This window comes from Thunnus maccoyii, chromosome 14 (assembly GCF_910596095.1).
Source record: "Thunnus maccoyii chromosome 14, fThuMac1.1, whole genome shotgun sequence".
Lineage (NCBI taxonomy): Eukaryota > Metazoa > Chordata > Actinopteri > Scombriformes > Scombridae > Thunnus > Thunnus maccoyii.
The window spans coordinates 25,446,317-25,467,531 of NC_056546.1; the positions used below are offsets into that span (position 1 = coordinate 25,446,317).

A 21,215-nucleotide genomic window follows, 5' to 3' on the forward strand; every position below is an offset into this window, starting at 1 on the left:
TTTGCTTGGATGATCAGCACCCTCTTAAATCAGTGTGGGGGTGATAGTTAAGAAGCAGGAAGTTGAGGGGGGTAAAAAGAGGGAATACGAGGTCTTTGGCCCCCCAACCGTCCCTCTCGGCGTGCTGGCGGCTTGTCCACCACCTGTAATTGTGCTTTGATTTACGCGTTGTCAAATATCCCCTGTGACAACACCTGCTGCCATTAAAACCCATCAATAAATGTTGGGGTGAAAGGTCATTTAATTTGATTTTTACACCTCACACTTGGCTTTCATTGCAGCGGCCATATTTTCCCTTCTTTTTATGGGATCTTCATTATTTCGTGTGGAAAAGCGATAAACTGTCACTGACGGGGGGATGGCAGATTGGTACAGAGAGGGGGCAACGCAAACAAAACTCAAAGCTACAGCGCACTGAACCGCTGAACTCTCAATTTTTTATGTCTATTAAATTATGCAGAGAGGGATGAAATTAGATGATTTCTGATTCAATGATGAGAAAAATGTCAGCAAAAAGACACAGATGTCCACAATAAGGGCTTAATTTGGACTTTTTTTGCACCTAGAGTTACTAGGCTATGACTGTAAAAACTTAATCTTTTTCCAAGAGTACATACAGCCTAGTGTGCATGTATGCTATCTGTTCTGATAAGGCTAAGTAAGCAATCAATACTTTCCCCAACTATTCAGAATAGAGATGAGCGACACTAAGAGACAGCCAGGGACCCAATGCAGCATCAGTTTATACAAATCCTATAAGGTCAGATTTCATTTAGCATGGCTTCTGTATTAGCACTTAAGAGCTCCGACAGGGAAAATATGAAACAACTTTGGGCTGGAGAGGCATTAATTTTTTTTTTTTCCAGGGCCCGCTCATGTTTAAAGCGTCTCGAGGCTTTTGAGTAATGCTGAGGGCGACGCTGCCAGCATGACAAGGAGAGGCAGGCCAGACAGAAAGGTTCATCACTTACTACAGCTAGTACACAAACACACCCTCCTCTCCCAGTCCCCCATCTGCCGACACCACACTGATAAAGTTACAATAAAGAGATACTGAAACAAAATCAATGGGGATGGAGGAGGGGGACGGCCCCCCGGGTGTGTGTCTGTGTGTACTCCAGGATAGGACGAAACTGTGTGCTGATTGCAAATCTACAGATGCACAGCACAAACATGACCAGTACGCATGCGTGCGCGCGCACACACACACACACACCACAGTCCTCCCATCTCTCCATCGGAGCAAGGCCCCGCGCTGCCCCTTGACGCCACGAGCACCCGGAAAATTTAATCTTCCCAAATACTCATCAGGGCTCTCCATCGTCCCGCCGTGACAGCGCTGGGGATAATTAATTATACAATTTCGATGGGAATATCGACTAAACAAACCTATTAATCATAGCAAAAGTCAATAGGCATGGACACATTCAATCATGTCCCGGCCAATGATTACTCCTCTCAAAATACAATAATTATTTTCAAGAGCTGCCTCGAATTAAATTTCTGTCAAGCTGGTACAAGTCTTGCAGTTGATGAAGGATGCAATGGATTTTTTTTTTCTTTCCCCTTCCCCAGTGGAGAAGTGTGAGGAGGGACATTTATCCTTTTGGAAAGGTAGTTTGTTTTATAAGGATCATAACATGGTGTGTTTAACTAGACCATGACCATCAGATTATCTCTGATGCCCCCATTATGTCGTCCATCTTGTCTGGCTTGGTGAGGAGGAGGAGGAGGAGACGGAGGAAGGGAGGGAGGTGGAATTGGGGGGTGAGGGGGGGGGGGGGGGTGCCCCAGCAACCTACAGCTGCTGTTGCACAGTCAGGGTCCCTACACATTTCTGCTGATCAAATTCAATGATTTTTCCATGTCATACAGTACAATGTGCAAGGTCAATATCTGCCAACATCTGTGTCTTCCAAATCCCATCTTTGGTTAAAAGGCTGAAGCGTGTCCTTTGTGGCCTTTTTTATACCTTTATCACTGGTATATGCTTTGTATGCTTTTCTTTGGGAAAGAGGACACGTGTTAGTTGATTATTCTCCTTCAAAAATAAACAGATGTCCAACTGATGGGTCTAGCAGATTGACTTGTTCATATAACAGAAATTGTGTGACTATGCGTTACTAAACCTACAGAACTTTATTTTAAATTCTTTTCATTCTTTTTCTGAGTTTCCAAAAATATCAATACAGTTAAATATCCCCTCCAGATATGCTTTAAATACTCTACTTTAAATAATAATTAAATTAACCAATTCATGATGATAAATTAATTTACGTTTTTGCTAAAACCGACACTTGTCCATTTTGAGTGATGAGCTTCTAGCTTCTGTAGTGACATTGTTTGCTACATGTCTGATGGTGCTGACTGAAACTCTGCAAAAAAAGGCTTAAACAGCTTCCTGCAGCACAATCCACTGTCACACCAGTCCCACTTATAGTTCATACATGCCTGATGTCTCCCAAAAGCATTTCATATCCAACATTACTGCCTATGGTTGGCAAGACAAATATGTAAAACTTTCATAAACAAAATGTAAGACTTTAAATACTTTCTAAGCCCTTTTTTATGAAACTAAATTCAATGCTTTTCAACACCTGCAGATAACCTGTATGTAATGCCATGGCACATGTAGGCAAAATATCACAAAATCAAAGCTTCATTGTTATACATCACATTAGACAAAACCTTGTGTGTGTGTCTGTGTGTGTGTGTGTGTGTGTGTGTGTGTGTGTGTGTGTGTGTGTGTGTGTGTGTGTGTCCTTCAGAGGATTTTTAGCAAGGTCCAACTTTGCACTACTTAATGCAATATGTGGCCATATAAAAGTTGAAGTGTGTATCAGGTGTTTTCTTCTGCAGTCACTTAAATGTTCACCTCATCTAAACTCAATCTCATTTAAAAGTTATTCCAAAGACATTTGGCCTCTCAGTGGGGACAAAGACAGTGTGTGTGTGTGTGTGTGTATGAGGCCAAAATGATGTGAGAGCATCAGTCAATGCATCTGCATGTCTCAGGTCAGCAGCTGCATTAATGATATTTTGTACATGTGCTTGTTTTTCCTTTACACTGCTCTTTCTATGCCCATTATCCAAATATAAAAGACCTCAAATCAAATCTTGTGGCTGCAAAGAATCTTTTGATTTTCATTCTTGTGCTCTGTCCAAGTTACAGATAATCAGTTTGAAATGCAGTAAATGGCAGCCATTGTTACTACGCAGTGGAAAAAGAAAGTCTATAAAGTCAATAAAACAAATTAAATTAGTAATAAATAACTTGAAGAGGAGAGATGATGGAGAGAGGATGAATATATAAAGGGTTAGAAAGCCAAGGAGGTGACTTACTGAGGTCCCATTGTTTTCCCGGAAAACGTCCTGGTTGACATAATTAAAAAGCTTCTTTTCAAGTTGAAGAACAACCTAAACCAGCAGCAAGAGAGGAAAAGGGGACTGATTAATATCAATATTAAAGTGAAGTGTGCTTAGTAATCAGAGAGCTAATGAACAGCAGTGTGCTGCAGTGGTCAGCAGTACTGTTAACTCTACATGTGTTTCACTGACGCATCACACCACATTATGTTGAATGTAAAAACTACCTGTAATGTCTCAGAAAGAGGTTACAGGTATGTTAAAGGGGAACAACAATGAGAATTTTTTGAAATAATCAATATATTTAGGAATTATGTTTATATTTCCATTTTTGAACCATATTTCCATTAAGGCTTGGTCACATCAGCATTTAAAACAGCAACATTTCACAGCTAAATCATTTGTTTTTAGTTGATAAGCTACATTCAATGGATTTGCACGCAGGGGAAAAGTAAAAGTCCACTGAAATCTTTTGTGTCTAGTTCAAATTTGATTAACTTTGACACACAAATTTTCGCTGTTGACCATTAGCAACCATCTTGAGAGTCCTGACCTTTCCAGGAACACAGCTGGAGAGTCCAAAATGGAGGAAGTTATTGTAGCTTTTTAGTTGTGATGCATCATCCAGTTTTATTTAATCCTCCTCAAAATATACATTTTTCCATAAAAGAGATGTTTTTTGAAATTATGAGACATTAGAGAAGTTAAGAGCTGATGGAAGAAATTTCTCCTTTGAACAAAGTGTGAACTTAATGTCCTGTTAGTATCCAAGGTAAAGAGCTTGCTAACAGTTGGCAAGCTAGCTAACTCAAAGAGCTTTTATCCTCCTCTTCGGCCTGTCATGTGATTAAATCATGTACAATCCTAAAAAAAAATTTCACCTATGAGCAACTACCGCTAGTAAGCTCCCAAAGAAGATACATTTTGCTATCTCAATTTCTGGTGTGACCAGCCTTAAAGAGATGGATTTGGATTTTCTGAAGTGGGGTTGTATGAGGTACTTAACCATAGTCAGTGTAATACCTGCAGTAGATTTGGGTCTTCCCGGTTTGGAGAAGCAGACAGGAGTATCGGCAAAGAAGCTAAGCAATGTACTGCTATGGATGGCACCTGCAGCAAAATGTATTTTTGCCACCTAAAAAAATTATCAGTTTACATTTACGCTATATTTAGAATATTTTCACCGCTTTACCTTGCCGTCAGACAGCCCTTTCCTTTGGCACTAAATTTTCTCAACCGTAGAACTTATGTATTCCTATGCATGCTGCTTATTGTTTTATGCCACATCAGCACTCTCTGACCCAAACAGCTGATCTATGTTTTGCTGCTGGCCCCGTCCACAGCAGTACATTGCTTAGCTTTTATGCTGGTACCCCTGCCTGCTTCTCCAACCTGGGGGGTGTGTCGACCGCCATCTACTGCAGGTAATAAACTGACTGTGGATAAGTACCTCATACAACCCCACTTCAAAAAATCCAAACTATCCCTTTAAGACAAATTTGATTTTATTGAAATTCAACAAAACAGTATTATATACGTTTTTTTCAAATCTATGTTCATTTTAATAAGGTTATGACAAGTCAATATTTTGACAGGCAGTTTACCTTTCGGTCATTATCACTTTCTCGGAATATTAGCTTGTCGACTTCATTGGTGTCGGCGGTTCTGACTGTCTGCATGGTGGCAGTGGAGCAGAGACTCTGGAGGTGAGAGAGGAAGAAAATGAATCATCACAAAGAGACAAAGAAGCAGGAGAGGAAGGTAAAGGTATACCCCCTACGAGAAATGTATGCACTTTGTGTGTTGATAAGAAAAAAGAAAGAAGTGAATAGAATGGATAACTGTGGCTGTCACCCACACATCATAAAAACACACATGCACACATACACTTTCTACAGTAACATTTATGCTCTACGGCCACACTTTTACTGCAGTCCTGGTACCCAACACTATGCACAATCCTGTGATGCATCTGAATGATTTTTAAAGAACCGTCCCACAAACAACCAGCTCACTGTCCCTTCTCTTTATTTGGGTCTATGTACTGACCCCATGGACTGTGTGCATGGTTAAATTCCCCTTTGTGGACTCTTTTAACAATTAGTTAAACATTCGACCATCTGTGTTTGAAGACAGTTGAATGAGGTAATCCCTCAGCCAGTGGTTCCCATACCACACGGCAGAGACTGGGTGACCTGATTGAAATTCAAAGCACAGATTAGATAATCGGGTCAAGCCAATATAGCAGGCAGAAAAAGGCCCTTTAGACTGAAATGTCACAAATCAGTCCTGCTTCGGCCACGAAGAAACGGCACACCAGATTAGAACAAACACCATGCCCTGAGAGAAAGTGGAACAACTTCCCCCCACTGCCTCAAATCCATTTCTTCATGCTCACCCCCCCTTCCCCAAAAGCAACTTTCTAAAGCCCTAACAAATCGCTCCATCTTTCACTCATTTAGGCCATCCAAATGCAGGGTCAATATGGTCCCCTGGCAGCCAAATGCTAATGCGCTTAAGTGCGCTTAAGCAGCTTTGTGCAATGAATAGGCCAAGGAAGGAGCTAGTGAGAGGGGCAAGAGATACTTTCCCTGTCAAAAAGTCATTGTAGCCACAGCTAGCAAAGACAACCACAGAAAGTACTTTTTTACCATCTCTGATTAGTACCCAATGCACATTATGTGAACCTAGTATCATTTCTGCTCAAAATGTTCAGTACATTTTAGATATTAATAGCAAAAACTACAAGACTCCGGAAAGTCTAGTGAAGGTTGTGAGTTTGACATATTAAAAAAATATTTTAAAATGGACCTTAGTGGTTTTGGATTCTAAAAGCATCAGGGTCTTGTAATTCTTCCAAGCGAGCCCCTTCTGTCGCCTGCTTTGCAAATCCAAAAATCAGTCAAGCAGAAATCCCTGGCCACTTCACAGTTACCGCCGAAGCCAGAAGCTCACACTGCTTACTGGCACAAAAAGCATCAATATTTAAAGCACAGAAATAGCCCCTCCATTCATGTTCAAATAATTTTGATAATCCAGTAAGCGAGGCTCAAATCAAAGAGCGGTCATCACGAAACAGGAACATGTCCTCAACATTTGGCAGTGGTACATTGACCAATCACATGTAAATGAGTGTAGATATGAACAGAGGGGACGATACATATAGGTTTCTTCTTAGAGAATAGTGGAATGACATATTTCCCAGTGAGATAATTGGTCTGCAGGTTTTGTATTCACGTTAGCTACACCTTGTGCCAAATGTCAGCTCAGTAAGAAAAAAAAGACAATTAGCTAATGCTGTCTTACCTTGTAGGAAAATGGCTTTTCCCAGAATGGTGACATTTTAGATTCCTGGGTGAATTAAACTATTTTAGCTTTAGTGAAACTAATGATTCCAACTGCCGATTTTACATTTGGCCTTTTGGCAAGAGTAACAAAGCACAGAAGCTGAAGACACCTGATTTATTTGAGGTGTGTGTTACATATGTACATCCATAGTGTAAATGAACATGTTTTTATTCATTTTTATTTCAAAACTATTAAAGAGTGTAGCAGGTCACCGCTGATGTGGTCAGTCCTTTACTGTAGGTATCCTGGGTTGGACCTTTGCATGCAGTGAATGCTGTGATGTGACTGATTGATCCATTCATAAGTTCATTGACTGACCAATCAGTGTGTCAGAATGGTTGGTGGTGGCTGATTGCACTGATTGATCACAGCTCTCCTACTGTCGTCCTCTGTGAAAAAAACATCCCCCTCATCCAACACAGATTCCAGGCTCAGCCCTTGCTCATCCCAGTGCCTCTGTCATAAGATCTGCCCACCAAACACCAAGATGGGGCAAATGAGAACCCCATGCTGTCACTTAAGGCCATATCAATGCAGTGATGTCTCCTTCCTACTGCCAGCAGAACCCAGGTGCTTGTGCAGAATCTCTGAATAAATCTCTTCTTCTTCATGCAAGCCTTCAAAGCTCTTGCCTCCTAAGCACATTACATGTAGACACGCTCTCACTGACCACCCTAAATGATATTACCATAATTCATTTGACTGCAATTGCCTCCTTATTTGATACATGCCAATTAGTCTGAGGGAGGGAGTGAGGAAGACAGCCAATGGGAAAACAATAACGGACAGCTGTCATGAAAAGCAGCTATAGTCCAGGGGACAGTAAGGATGTCTTCACTCCTCTGGGCTCTTTAACGGATCCTGCAAAGTGACTTGGCATTACATCTCTGCATTATGGGTCACAGGTCAACACTGAGTGTTTGTACAGGGCCAGAGGCCGGGGGGCTGGGATGAGAGGTTGCCGAGGAAGGCGCTGGCTTTGTGCATCAATGGAGGATAATCTCATGACTGTCGGAGGAGGAAGCGGCTGTTTAAAGGAGCTCTCTATTCCAGCTGCTCTCCTTAGAAGAGAGGTTAAAGCAATCTGTGCCACTTCAAAGACCAAAGACACACACACACAACCAAGCCTTCTGTCTCCAGTCCTGCCAACAGATGGAGGCAATCCACTGTGCCCAACTTAAACACTAAGAAACCCACCCACAACACCATGACATTCCTGACAATGCAAAAGCAGCAGGCTCTACTCTGATGGGATGCAGACACAGAGAAGATTATATTGAAAAATTGGTCTCACACTGCGAAGGCCAATTTTTTTTAGCATTTCATTAGAACATTAAAACCTTCATCCTCGATTCTTGGAGATGCAGGTCTGGCATTTTGATCTGCATTTTTTTTGCCCAACACAAAGTTGGTCAACAGATAAAAAGGGGTTCTCTGTGAATTTGCCAGCAATGTGCTGAATCAGGTGCAAACTTCAGAGGGAAAAAAGACTAGTGTACTGGCACTTTCTGTACTTTGGCACTTGATTTAAGATTTGTTTGTATTGTTGTGACTCTTATTTCATTATAGTGTATGGCTTGTGGCACTTGGACAATGGTTCTGGCAGCTCTGGCCTGTTAGAGTTACTATCTAATGACAAATGTACACCTACAGCATTCTAAGTTGACTATATCAGTATTTGCTTTATGCTAATTTTGTCATACTGACTCTGATGAAGACACAGTAATGTTGAAATGTTAGTCTGGTTAATAGAATTTTAGTAGCAGAAATTTGTGGCATACTAGCCAGTGTACAATTAATTTTAACTTTTTAATTCCAGTCCAATACAATGATTTAACACTATTCATTAAACTGTCATTCCACCCCATATAATAATCCATTGAGTGCATTTAGAACTCAGTGATTAAACCTCAATTAGGTAGAGAGAGCACTGTATGAGACTGTGCAGAGAGAGACAGAGGATGAGTGGACAATGAGCTAACTATTCATTCTTCATTACCAGAGGCAGGGGACAGGGGCTCCCCTTTGTGTCAGCAGGGGCAGTGGCATTGTCAGAATGCACCATTATTTTCTCACTGCCACGCAAAGTGAGGCTGCCAGCTGAGTTAAGGTGTGCCAGCGGGGCTGGCAGGTTCAGCATGAATTGCTTAGCACTCCGATCACTTTTCTTCCGATCGCCACCGTTCATCACACCCATCCCACATGCGTGATTGCGACATCTGCGCGAGTGGGGTAGAAGGGGGCATCCAAAGTAGGCAACAACAAATTTGGCCTCTTGCTTTCCTGCCAGCTATTACACAGGAAAGCCAGTAAATCAGCTGTGACCCTCCCCACCTGATCTGACTGGACACAAGCCAGAGTTATCCACTCCTCTCTCCCTGTGGCCGGCTAATTTAATGCTTCCAAACACGCTGGATTAATCATTGACAAACAGAAGAGGATGGGGATTCAACATGGAGGAGAGGTGACAGTAGACACGTAATCACCCGCCAAGTTAGCCTATGTGTGACCCACTGGTCAGCAGTTGACCCTAGTAAACCTGGCCTGTGTCACCCCTAACAGCAAGTAACACTCACACAAACTCTCAACCCTTCCCATGAACCCATTGGGCTGTGTGAGAGAGCTGACGCTGAGGGTTGATGGCAGTGTGTGCGTTGTAGGAGGTCTCCTAACCTGCCACGCCCTCACCAAAAATGAGCTTGGAGAGGTAAGAGGGCGTGCGAGGTAGTGATAATGTGCCCTATTTATCTTGTGCATTATAACATCTGGGAAACTTCTCTAAAAACAATGGCACGCATTGAGGGCTGCCATTCTGGCTTTACCTTCAGAAACTGGCCAAAAGCATTTGTCCCCTTGGAATGGATAATGGACAGGCCACAAATCATTCAGGACAACAGGACGGAGGGGTGTGTGCGTGTGAGAGAGAAACTGAATGTATGTGTATGTTTTGTGTGAGTGTGTGTGTGTTCCCCCCTGGTATTTAACTTCTCTGCTGGCCCATTCTGCAGGGCCCCGCAGGACAAATTGCCCTGCATGGTTGTCTTTGAGAGGCAGTGCAGCGCGCAGAGAAAGGGACAGGGCTGAAACACAGGGAACAGGCCTATAAAAATTCATCACTTTGACCCCGGCGACCTCCCACTACTGGGGGGTTACACACACACACACACACACACACACACAGAGAGAGAGAGAGAGATGCACGAGCACGCACTTGCCCACCCACCCAAACTCACACTCGAAGCTGGGAGCAAATATTCTGAAATTAGATCCACACATTTTGAGTAAAGCCTTACACTAACAGAAACATGCTAACTTAAACATGTCCTATAAGACTACTGAAGTCAGAGAAATGTACTAAGCCTCCTGATCTCTCTGTCTCTTTCTCTCACACATACACACTAGCAAGCACAATGGCCATGGAAAAGCCTTCTACACAGGAAAAGGCCACCAGATGCTTCATTGTGACTGTTTCTCTGTGTAAAGTAGTGGCAGTAAAAGGAGGGTGGGTTCTCCTGAGGCGTATTAGTCCCAGTAAGAGGAGGACATTGTCTCAGGCCGGGCTCTTGACACATTACTGCCACCTATACAAAGAAAACCTAATGAGAGATTTAATCTGAGATACCTCCCCTGCCACTTTTAATCTGCACTTTGAAACCAACTGCGGCAGATGTCTGCAAGACTGTTTAACGTACCAGGTTCTCTTAACCTCTCAATAAGGTCATACACACTCAGATTGCTCAATAGCCATCTTAATGTGGCATTCATTTGAATGTTGTTAGCTGCAGTTGTAATGTTTCTGAAAGGGAGCTTTGTGATCTGAAGGAGTAGCCAGCAGCGCTACTGCAATTCATGTTTTCTTTTTAACACCCTAGACTTAAAAAGTACATTTATCCTGTTAATGAGAAAACAAATTCACATCCAACCGTGAAGCAATCATTGAAGCACATTTAAATATAGCCAACCGAAGTGCTATTGATAGAGTATAAACACTTACTAAGCACCTAAAAACATTGCACTCTCATTTACCTATTCCACCGTAGCTCTCGCTAGGAATCAATTAAAGGAAACAGACAGTGAGGTAATCTGTCGTTGTTGAGTCAATTACAGAATATCGAAAACCCAATCAGTGATTGGTGATTAGTGACTGTCCAATAAGAATGCAGACTCTGCTGAGTTCATTACTCTGGAATTCGATAAAGATCAGGACCGGACAATTAATGAAAGTCTAATTCTGTCCCTTGTAAAAAGGAAGCGTGGTTGGATGAATATCAAATATGCAACAGAGATTCCTTCGCTTGTTAGAAATTTCCAACTTAATCTAGGATTCACTCCATTAACACTGATCAAATCCAGAGAAAACCAGAGAGAATTACCAAAACAGTTGATGGCTTTTTCAGCCAGGCAGGTGACCAACCATCTTCCTTCTAGTGTGTACTGGGAGGAGAAGACCCAAGTGAGGCACAAAACCCTCCTCATTCACAAAGAACATTGATTCATTTGGAGCACCACCCTTTAATTTGTTTGCACCATTTCATCTAAATGATGTGCTTGTCCACCAGGGTGAGAGAGAGAGGTGTAATTCAGCCAAGGAAAGGGGAAAGAGGAAGGTACTGAGGGGAGGAGGAGGGGTCTTGACACCCCACCACAGGGCGCTAGGCAACCATCTAGTGGGTGGGCTTTGTGATACATTTTACCAATTTTTCATGCCCATCCCTCTTGATGTGACCCCACTCAGGGCCTTTTATGCCCCTGACAGCTCTGCGCAGGAAAACATGCTGCCGCTCTGATAGCATGAAATCGGGAACAAAGACCCCCAGGGAGAGGAGAAGGGGGCCACTGAGGCACGCTGTGCTCCGGTCCCGCCTGGCTCTGGACACAAACAGATGTTAGGCCAGCCCCGGCTCTCTTGGCCCCCTGAAAGAGGAGGCCCTGTCGGAGAAATGGGCCTGAAATGCATTGTTTTGGGTCTCCTCTAAGACAAAAACAGGAGCCACTCCTTCTGAAAGGGCCCGGCAATATGGCCGTCACAGATAAATCACACAAGGGGGACTGAGAGAAAGGCCCATGAATTCTCAATGTGGCCCTTAATGGGCCCTCTTAAATATGATGGGATATTTGTGTGCGGATGTGAATGGAGCCCGGTGACTTTTAATGTCAGTGGGCAGAGTTGTTTAAAAGCCCATGGTGCCAACACTGGGTTTACAGCTGTGTTACAATGAGCCATTCTGTAGGAACATCACTCTGCTGCTGACAGTAAAGATTCACACTGGGAAACCTGGAGGCCAAGTTGTTTCAATAATCCTATCACTTCTACTGTCACAATGGCCTCCTGAAGAACAACAGAACATTACATTGTATCATCACTGATCTGTTGTCCTTTTTAATTTTGCTGTGGACTGAACCAAAGCAAATAAACACCATGAATTAAAGGCATCGCCTAATTTGAATAGGAACTGTGACTGACTTGTTGAATGGGCAGCCATGCGCAGCCATACTTAAAGAGACTGCTGCTTTGCATATGCATTAGAACTAACTATAATGATTATAATTCTGGAAATAGCAATGGAGACAGTGTCTGTGCATGTTTGTGCACAACTCCCAGAGACAACATGTGTTATCTTGGCAAACTCTCCAACCTTCAGAGAGAGAAAAAACAATTATTGTGCTGTGCTTCACAAAGGCTGAGGACTGCATTAGTCAAAAATAGACTGACATCACACAAGTTGGACACTATGTGCCAGGCACAAAGAGATTCCTATCCTTCACAGTTTATGCCACATTTCATCTGGACTAAATAATAGCATCACTGTTAACTGGTGGCTGTTCCTCCTTGTGATTTCAAAGGCGTGGGTGCATTTTGACTACCCGAAGAAAAGACAAACCATCAATAAAGCTACAAAAAAACACTGAGCTGGAAGCCGAAGTTGATTAATTGTGATTTATAGATTACATTGTTTAAAGGTGGTGGATTATTAACAGGGAACGGCAACATGACAGGACAAAGTAAAGGAGAAAATTAATAATCAAACGAATGTGCGAGTGAATATGTTTGGGATAGTGAGGAAGAACAACAGGAGAATGAGTGTATTTCAGGGCAGTTTGGGGCTATAAATTGTGTCTAAATATGGATGACAGGATTTTGAATTATTTAAAATGATCACTTTCAGTAGAATTCATTGTGCATTGTGTATTAGCAGTACAGCTGACAATTCTTTCTTGGATGTTATATACAGCAATAAATCAATGTTCTGCAAGCCGTGGCTGTCAAACAACTGGTTACCCAAAAATTTCCTCTACTCTCTGACTTTCTTTAAATGAAATATTCAGAGAGAAGAGGTGACAGTGCACCAGTAGTGCAGCAGCAAGTTAAAAGAGAGATCTCTACATTGGCTCCAGCTGGAGAAGACGGCAGCAGTGAATGATTGAAGGGTAACTCAGGTTACATCCCTGACCGGGGCCAACCCCAGGGGCCTACAAGGCAACGCGCCCTCCCAGGCCCTGTTAGTGCCAGGCTCTGCGCTCATCCTTGGCTTGGTTGATCACGCCATCCCGCTGTTGGCATGGTGTTCCCAGCTGCCAGTCACAGTGCCCCCCCACCTCCAAGTACACAATGGCAATAGCATGGCTGGCGCCGGGCTCAAACGGCCTGTTGTTAATGAGCAGGACCAACAGAAGCCACTGCTTGTTCTTCATTTGCCAGCGTTTTAATTATATGGACAGCGCTCCCATCAAAGCTGCATCGCTCAAGTTACGCCCTCATAGCTGAACTCTTTTTTCCTCTGTGTCTTCAGCGCAGCTGAAAAGCAAACAGAGAGAAGAGAGAGATAACAGGGGCTGTTGTCTAGAGGGAATAGTCTCCCTCTATATCCAGATGGGTTATCTGTGATATAATGGGCCCTCATTGTGATAGATTGGACTCTTCTAGGCAGATAATAAGCCTTTATTGTATTCTAAGGAAACATCTCCATCATAGGCTTCACCTGTAAGGCTATCAACAGACATGGGTCAAATAGCAGGTGCTAATAACTCTGTTTTAACTTACATGGTACACTAAATGGGTGGAGTTTCCTGCATCAGGACAATTGAGGCAGTGTCAGGTTAGTTGTCTTTCACAGAGAATTATATTGATTTAGTGGGCTCCAACAAACCATGTAAAGGATTTGCAAATAGAATTTGGCCCAGGTCTGGCAATAAAATAGTAAAATACAACACTCCTCTCAGTATGTCCAGCTTGCTGACACTTTATATTTGGGACTGAAGTAAAGAAGAAAAGAGAATTGTTATAATACCATCCTTGTGCACTGTGACATAGAAACTGTCAAATTTATTGTAATAAAGTCTTCCCTTTTTAGTCTAAATCTTATTAACTACATGAGGCCTGTAATGTGTAAATGTATACATCTGTAACTGTGGGTGTAAATGCATAAGTGTTATCTAGGAAAACTGAGGGCAGCCAAGGAGGGATGCAGTCCCTAGTGTCAGGGGTTCCACAGAACAGAGGCCCAATCAGTGCTGGCCCGCTGGTTAATGGATGGATGGCCCCCAAAATTAATTAGCCTGACTAATGTAGTGTACACTTAATTACACTGGCTGCCTTTTGATTTATAGCTAGCAAGATACACACATGCTAGTCAAAGTCGGGCTAAAAAGGGAAAATTGTTTACCCTTTACTGGTGCAAATTATTTACCCAGACTAGGTTCAGCAACTAGGACAATGGCCATCAACTATCTAATGAACTCTTGTTGGTTGCAACAAGAGGGGCAACACAATGACTGTAGGTCTGTAGCCTGTACTTTCCTTCCACTACAGTATAAATGTCCAATTATTAAAAAAAATTGAAGCTAAACATGGTTCTCCAAGATACTTAGTCAATCACGTACCGATTCTTCAGACTTGATTAAGGCAATAGTATTTCTACCAAAATGCAAGTTTAGCTTCTACAAATAGAAGAACATAAATTTACAAAAATAGAGAGGCACATCCATCTAGAGCCTTGTGTACATACATGCAGCAATAAACATAAATACAGAGAAGATGGCATTCATGACAAGATTTGTCTTAAACATGTCTGCTAAAAAAAATCTTCACTGTCATGGGCGTTTGTATTGAGTGATTTCGCTGTGTGAAAAATAAATGATCTATCATGCTGGCCTGTCATTACTGAGCATTTTACAGCATTCATTAGGAGAGGGGCTAGTCTAGGGCCCCACCTTTAATTTCATGCTGCTCAAGCGAGAGAAAGGACACAGGACAAAGGAAGGAAGATTGATGCCTGGTCCAGCCCTCTGCACTTCCAGCAGACGCAGACAGGGGGTGCTGATTCTAAACTCTCTCCAGTCTGTGAAAGGCCAGCTAGCCTAATGAAATCTGTCTATGTAGCAGCAGATCAGGCCCAATTAAAACAGCCCCACGCCATGTCACGGGGACAGTAGATCAAGTCAGCAATTAACCTTCCCGCTGGCCTCAATCAATCCTTAAATTGGAGCATGCTGGCCAGCAGCACACAATCTCTGCAGATATTAAATTTACATTCTATTAAGTTTAATTAGGAGGGATTTTAAATATACTAGGAGTCCAGGCACGGAGCCCTGAGCCTGTCATCGACACTGCTGATTCATGACTACTGGCCACTGGCTCGAGGGATAGACACACTCTCACACACTGCTATACACTGTATACCACCCATTGACTGAAGCACGGACCCAAGGAAAACCTGTGTTCGCTGTTTGTGTGAGTGGGTCAACAAGGGTTATCTGACCTGCCTCCATGACTAAGCTCCCAACGTGGGGTCTGACACTGCTCAGCTGCAGTAAGAAAGGGTGAGCATGGATTTCGATAGTAAGATTATTTAAGGGTTTATTATAGGATTACTATTGTAACCTTACTGTTACTACAATACAAACATGATACATATTGTAAATGACTAGTGTTTTGCACTTTGAATGCCCTGTCTGATCCTGCAGGATTCATGACCATTACTGCCTGCTCCAACAGATTCACCATCCTCCTGTCTGCTGCCCCTGAGGTTCTGATCACTTCTAAATACAACAATGTTGTTTACTGACATCTGCCACATCACAACTGTAAAAGTTCATATGAGGATGTGTACTGTGGAAATTAGGTTTATTAAATGTCTTTACAAGGAAAAAAACAGCTGCAGCTTGAGGAAGTGGTAATTCAAATGTATAAAAATGTTAATCAGTAAATTGTAAATGCTGATTCCAATTGTAGCAGTTACAAGGCAGCCGTTAGAGCAGCAGAGTTCAGGAAGGATGTGCATTTAGATGCATATTTATGATCGTACGATTCTTAGTGAATATGCTCACTGTGTACTCCCATCTCCATTATTGTAACATTTGCCCTCAACATTTGCGATGGGATCCCGATCCTTCGTCCCACTTATACATAATTCTTCTTGACTGTAAAGATGATTATAGAGCAGATTTTTCACTACCATTTTATAAGGTGACCAAATAAAGAAAAGAAATTATTACACCTGATTGTCCATATTAAAGTTCTCCAAAATTGCGATGTCGACAACCTGTTTAACACAAAATTATAAGATTTGGTGCAATTTCCAGTTAAGCAGTAATGTGTATGGAACTACAGCATACCACCCAGGTCCTAAATAATCAAGAGCTGATCAACTGTTTCCCTGAGACCAACATATCTAGTATTGAACATGAGTTGAACACAGCTCTTCCATGTCATATACAGAGATTGGAAATGAGAGGGGTATAATTCAGCATAATCCATTCCAAGTCAGATTTTACCTGTTTCACACTCACACTGGTGACCTCAGGGATGCCAACGGTATTTGGGCACTCCTCACAAACTTAGGTATCGGGTCTCAGGTGCTAGGTTGTGGCTTTTACATGAAAGATTAAAAGAATTCACGGGCAGCACATCAACAAGTAGGCTGTGGGGTATCTGATTTGCCAGACATCAAAACCCTTCCTTTGCTGTTCTCCGTTTCATCAGCACCGATGCAAAGCGTGATCAAGCCAAAGCATGATCAGACTCATGGGAGAGGAGAGGAAGGTTGGTGGGGACTGGACCACCTCCAGGCTGCTCAGCCCTAGCATTAGTCTCCACGTGGCTGTGTCCTTTGTCTGCCAGTCAAAGGGCCGCTGAATGGGGGTCAATTGAAACCAATTCCCTCTGTCGGACACAATTAATGGGGTTGCCCGGGCTGGGCAAGAGGGGGGCTGCCGCAGGCCTTTGGTTACTGATCCTGCCGCACAAGCATGCCAGGAATTTGCCACCTGGAATTTGCCCTGTGACAATAACAAACCCACCCCCTTCCAAACCCACCTCCTTTTTTTGTACACACATGGATACATCCTAAAATACCCCTTGTCTCATACACCCACCCACAAGGCAGGATGGGTGACAGGGAAGTGGCTAGTGGTTGTCCACAGTCTAGTCACCCACAATGGACCAGAAACAGAGAAGAAGAGAAGTGGTGTAGCGTGCAGCTGTAGAGAAATGTCCTGGAGTATTTTCTGACCCAGTGACTCTCAAAGTGGGGCCTAAAGATACACATGGGTGCTTGAGGGTTGTCTTGGGTGTTCTACAAATCAAAAGGCAAGTAGTTTAATTTTGCAATCATTTCATCCACTTAACAGAGTGAAAGTATCCATTCATCTGCATGGCAATTTTGGTCCCTTTGCAAAATTCCTATCGATTTAATGTAGAGAGGGAACAGTGAGAAAAGCAAGAAATGAGACTCACAGTGAGAATGAGAGTCAGTCTCTCTGTGTCTGAATCAATCTTCGGATAAGTATGGACGATCGATTCACCACCAGCCCATCTACAGTTAAGCACTTCAGTGGATGTGCACTAATTGTCCTGTTGACATTAATTGTCATTAAAGGGCTTAAAATGGCCGCCCGGCTGTGAGTTACACCCCACACTGAGGTTGCAACCCATTTGTTTATTGGTGACATCACAGCTCTCCCTGCCGTGAACACACAGGCCGCTGTTAAATCAGACAGGTTGGCCACTGCGCTCGACAGGTTTACACGTAGCAGTGCTGCCCCTTTAACGACGTGTTTCGAACAGATGACATCATCAACCTTTTCTGTTGTTCCCATTAAATGGTCAGCATGTTTGAGAAACCCTTATTAAGCTGGAGGGAGAATATCTAGGTGTGTGTGTGTGTGTGTGTGCTTTATGCAACAGCCCACAACTCTAACTTCCTGAGTCAAAAAAGCCCCCCTGCATTGCTGATACACCCCTTTAAATGGGGTGAATCAATCAGATTCATTTGGCCTAACAAATTGGTTTGTGTGTGTGTATTTGTGTGCGTGTGTATTCGCTCTGGATGTGAATGTGTATGTGAATGGGGGCCAAGGTGCATAAGAATGGAGCTGTGTGGAGGGGAGAGGGGGCAGAGATGGACACACACCGATGCAGGCCTAACACATCCCTAGAAAAGGGGTCATGACCCCTAGTGCACTCAAACAGCATTTCAGAGTGGTAGAGACATGGAGAGGGTAAGTGCTTACCTACCACAGAGCAGCATGGACAAGACAGGAAACATGAGGAGAGAGTTATCTAGATTAGCTACACACGATAAACACAGATAGGCTCAGACGATGCCCAAATCATCTCATCTGACTTTGTTTGATTAGATGCTTTCCTTTTAGCTTAATGCACCCATGTTGCTTGCCAGTAATGGCATTGAAAACACATTTTTCTTATAAAGCCAAGTAACATTTTATATATCTTAATGTGTAGAACACTGTGTCTTTTGTTACAGATATGCTGATAAGATATAAAACAGCCTATCATTGATATAAAATCACTGTGGCAACCTAAATGTGCGCCAGGTGACATTTAATTGCAATAGCTGACTTCTCAATGGCCCCAGTGTTTGCACATCTGCTGTTGTGGATTCTGTACTTGGATTTATTATCTACTAAGCGACGCATGTTCACATGATCAGTGAGTTAATGTAACCCAATTACAAAACCAAAATCAAATGTACTGCACAAACTTTGAGGCAATCAATCAATGCTCCTGATAGATTGCTGAGTAAAAACATGTGACGTTTATCCCACTTAGCTGACCCTCTGGTGATTTACTGCCCCCCTGGTGGCCAGATGACTAAACTACAAAAGGTTTCTTCTTGTGTGCTGCACACAGCAAAGTCCTTCCTAAGTCATTTGAGCAAAACTTCCATTCAGAAAACCTTCCCTCCTCTTCCCTTCTCCCATGAATGGGGCTCTGGATTGAAATGAACAATGCCCACACCTTGAACAGGCCCACTGATTCGAGGGCCATTGTGCTGCAGAGGAGGGAGAGGATCGGCCAACAAGTGGCTCTCCCACTCTGTTATCATAGGACACCACTGTCTGCGGTGGGCCTTTATGACTTGTTATGCCACTAAACCCCCATCTCCTCATGGAGAATGCTGAATGACTGCACTACCTTGGCTCTCACCGGCCTCATTTGCACCAAGAGAAGGAGGGGAGGAGGAGGAGAGGGAGGGAGCAGGAGAGGAAGGGAGAGAGAAAGAGCAGTGAATGGCACCATAACATAACAATGCACTTGGAGGCTCAGTTGGCAAACACAGCTGGGCAAGCCACAGTGAAGCATTTAATGAGTCATAACTCTAAAGAGACAGTGAGCTACTAAAACCACTTTTACTATATTGCACTCTCTCTCTCTCTCTCTCACACACACACACATACACAGTGTTTTATTGTACATAACTACATATGTATAGAGTATTTCAGCAAACAGTTGTGCACACATTTCCCATATCACCCAGATCTACACAATTAGTTCATCATTTACCAATTCATCAAATACAATACAAAAACACTCACCTCAATAACCTGCTTTGAGTCCAGCCTGAAGTTAAAGTCCCCAAAGACAAAATATGGCACCCTCTCATACCGCTGGTCCGTGATCCTGCAAGACATTACAACCACCTGTCAGTGAGTGTTTCAAACAACCATCACAACCTCTGATGAGTACAGGCAGCCTGAATGCACCAGAAAAAATCATCATTCCTAATTATCCTGAATTATAACCATGAATTATAAATAGCAGGAAAAAATCTGAAAACCATCATCTGGAGAAATTTTATCAGTGGTTGTTAAAGGACTGTTACAGATGTGATCTGATGATTCCTCTGACCTCTGGGCATTTAGTTGATGAGGACCACAGCACCACCTGGTGGTCTGAACACTTTGATTAGGCGGTTTCATTTCTACAGAGGAGGGGACAAGATTTTTTTTTTTTTTGGAAAGGTTTGTGTCTTTTTATACTCTGGCTTTTAGTACATGAGTTTTATGGCATTCATAGTTTATCAGATAGTACACAAAGTATTGTAAACATTAAGATGGGGCAGATAGAGGATATGATACACACATTTAATTTGAAATCTGAAAAATAGGCCTATTATGAGGATTAATAAGGTGTTTAAATAACTTGCAATCCTGAAAAAAATTAAATCATGTTTCTGGACAAACCATGTGTCAGGGGTCAGATCAAAACATGCAACACTCATTGATGGAACAATCATATCTTCTTGATGGAACAAGAGTGCAGCACCAATTTAGCATTGAAGATTCCACGATGGACAATTTAAAAAAAAAAACAGTGATATGGCCCTTTTTTATTCCATGCATTCTTTAGCTTAGTTTCAGGCAGAGATGAGGAGCGGGCTACAGAGGTCTGGTAAACGCACTTCTTTTTCCATAACCTGTAAATAGTTTGATGTGTAAAATCGCTGCAGAAACCTAATAATAATGTCTAAAAAATGGTCATATTTTCTACGTGCATCTATTTATGCAAAAACAAAGGAATGAGAGATTGAAACAACTCAGTGACCATCTTTCCCATCATCCATGTCAGCCCTGCAACAAGTTAAGACTCCTTTACTGTACCTGCTCCATCTGGCAAAGTGCTAGGGGGACGAAGTAAACATGCTTTCAATTCAAACTGTTAATTCTCAGCTGACACCACAATTCACTTAATAAATCTTGATTATTTCCTTTGATGGCAAAGTTAGACAATTTGATCGAAAATTCACTTTGCTGAATTGATCAAAAGGAGAGTGAACTGACCCAAACAACGAAGAGATACATCCTGGAGATACTCTCTGTGTTAGTCCTGCACTCAGTGAAGACAGGAGCCCAGCAACTGATTTGTTGGTGGGCTTATAGGTTCAGACCAAGAGTCAGTAACAGACTTGTATATCATAAGGGACTATCTACCCAGTCTACCACACACTCTGCTTCACTTGGAATCTGACTGAAAGGAATCTATTTATTGTGCTTTTTTGATGCCTTCAACGGGTCGTTAAATCCAACACATTTTAATGTCTCTTGTCTTGCTAATGTTTTTAATGCACTGAATGCATTGCTTTTTAAACCAGAGAGATAAGTGTCGGAGGATTCATAGAGTATAGATCCTATCTGTCATGGACTAGTTCCAAATATCCAGAACCTCGCCGTAGTGCCAGCATCCCAGTGACTTAAAAAAA

At 42.6% G+C, this 21,215-nt stretch overlaps 1 protein-coding gene across 1 annotated transcript in view; it reads right to left on the minus strand.

Annotated features, from left to right (window-relative positions):
- Positions 1 to 21,215, minus strand: part of LOC121911885 (inositol polyphosphate-5-phosphatase A) — a 148,359-nt gene that overhangs the window by 20,097 nt on the left and 107,047 nt on the right. Inside the window, exons 9-11 of the mRNA XM_042433815.1 lie at positions 19,552 to 19,636; positions 4,971 to 5,066; positions 3,343 to 3,417 (exon numbers count right to left, since the gene is read on the minus strand). Of these exons, the coding sequence (XP_042289749.1) occupies positions 3,343 to 3,417; positions 4,971 to 5,066; positions 19,552 to 19,636 (256 nt within the window). The remainder of the gene's footprint in view (positions 1 to 3,342; positions 3,418 to 4,970; positions 5,067 to 19,551; positions 19,637 to 21,215) is intronic.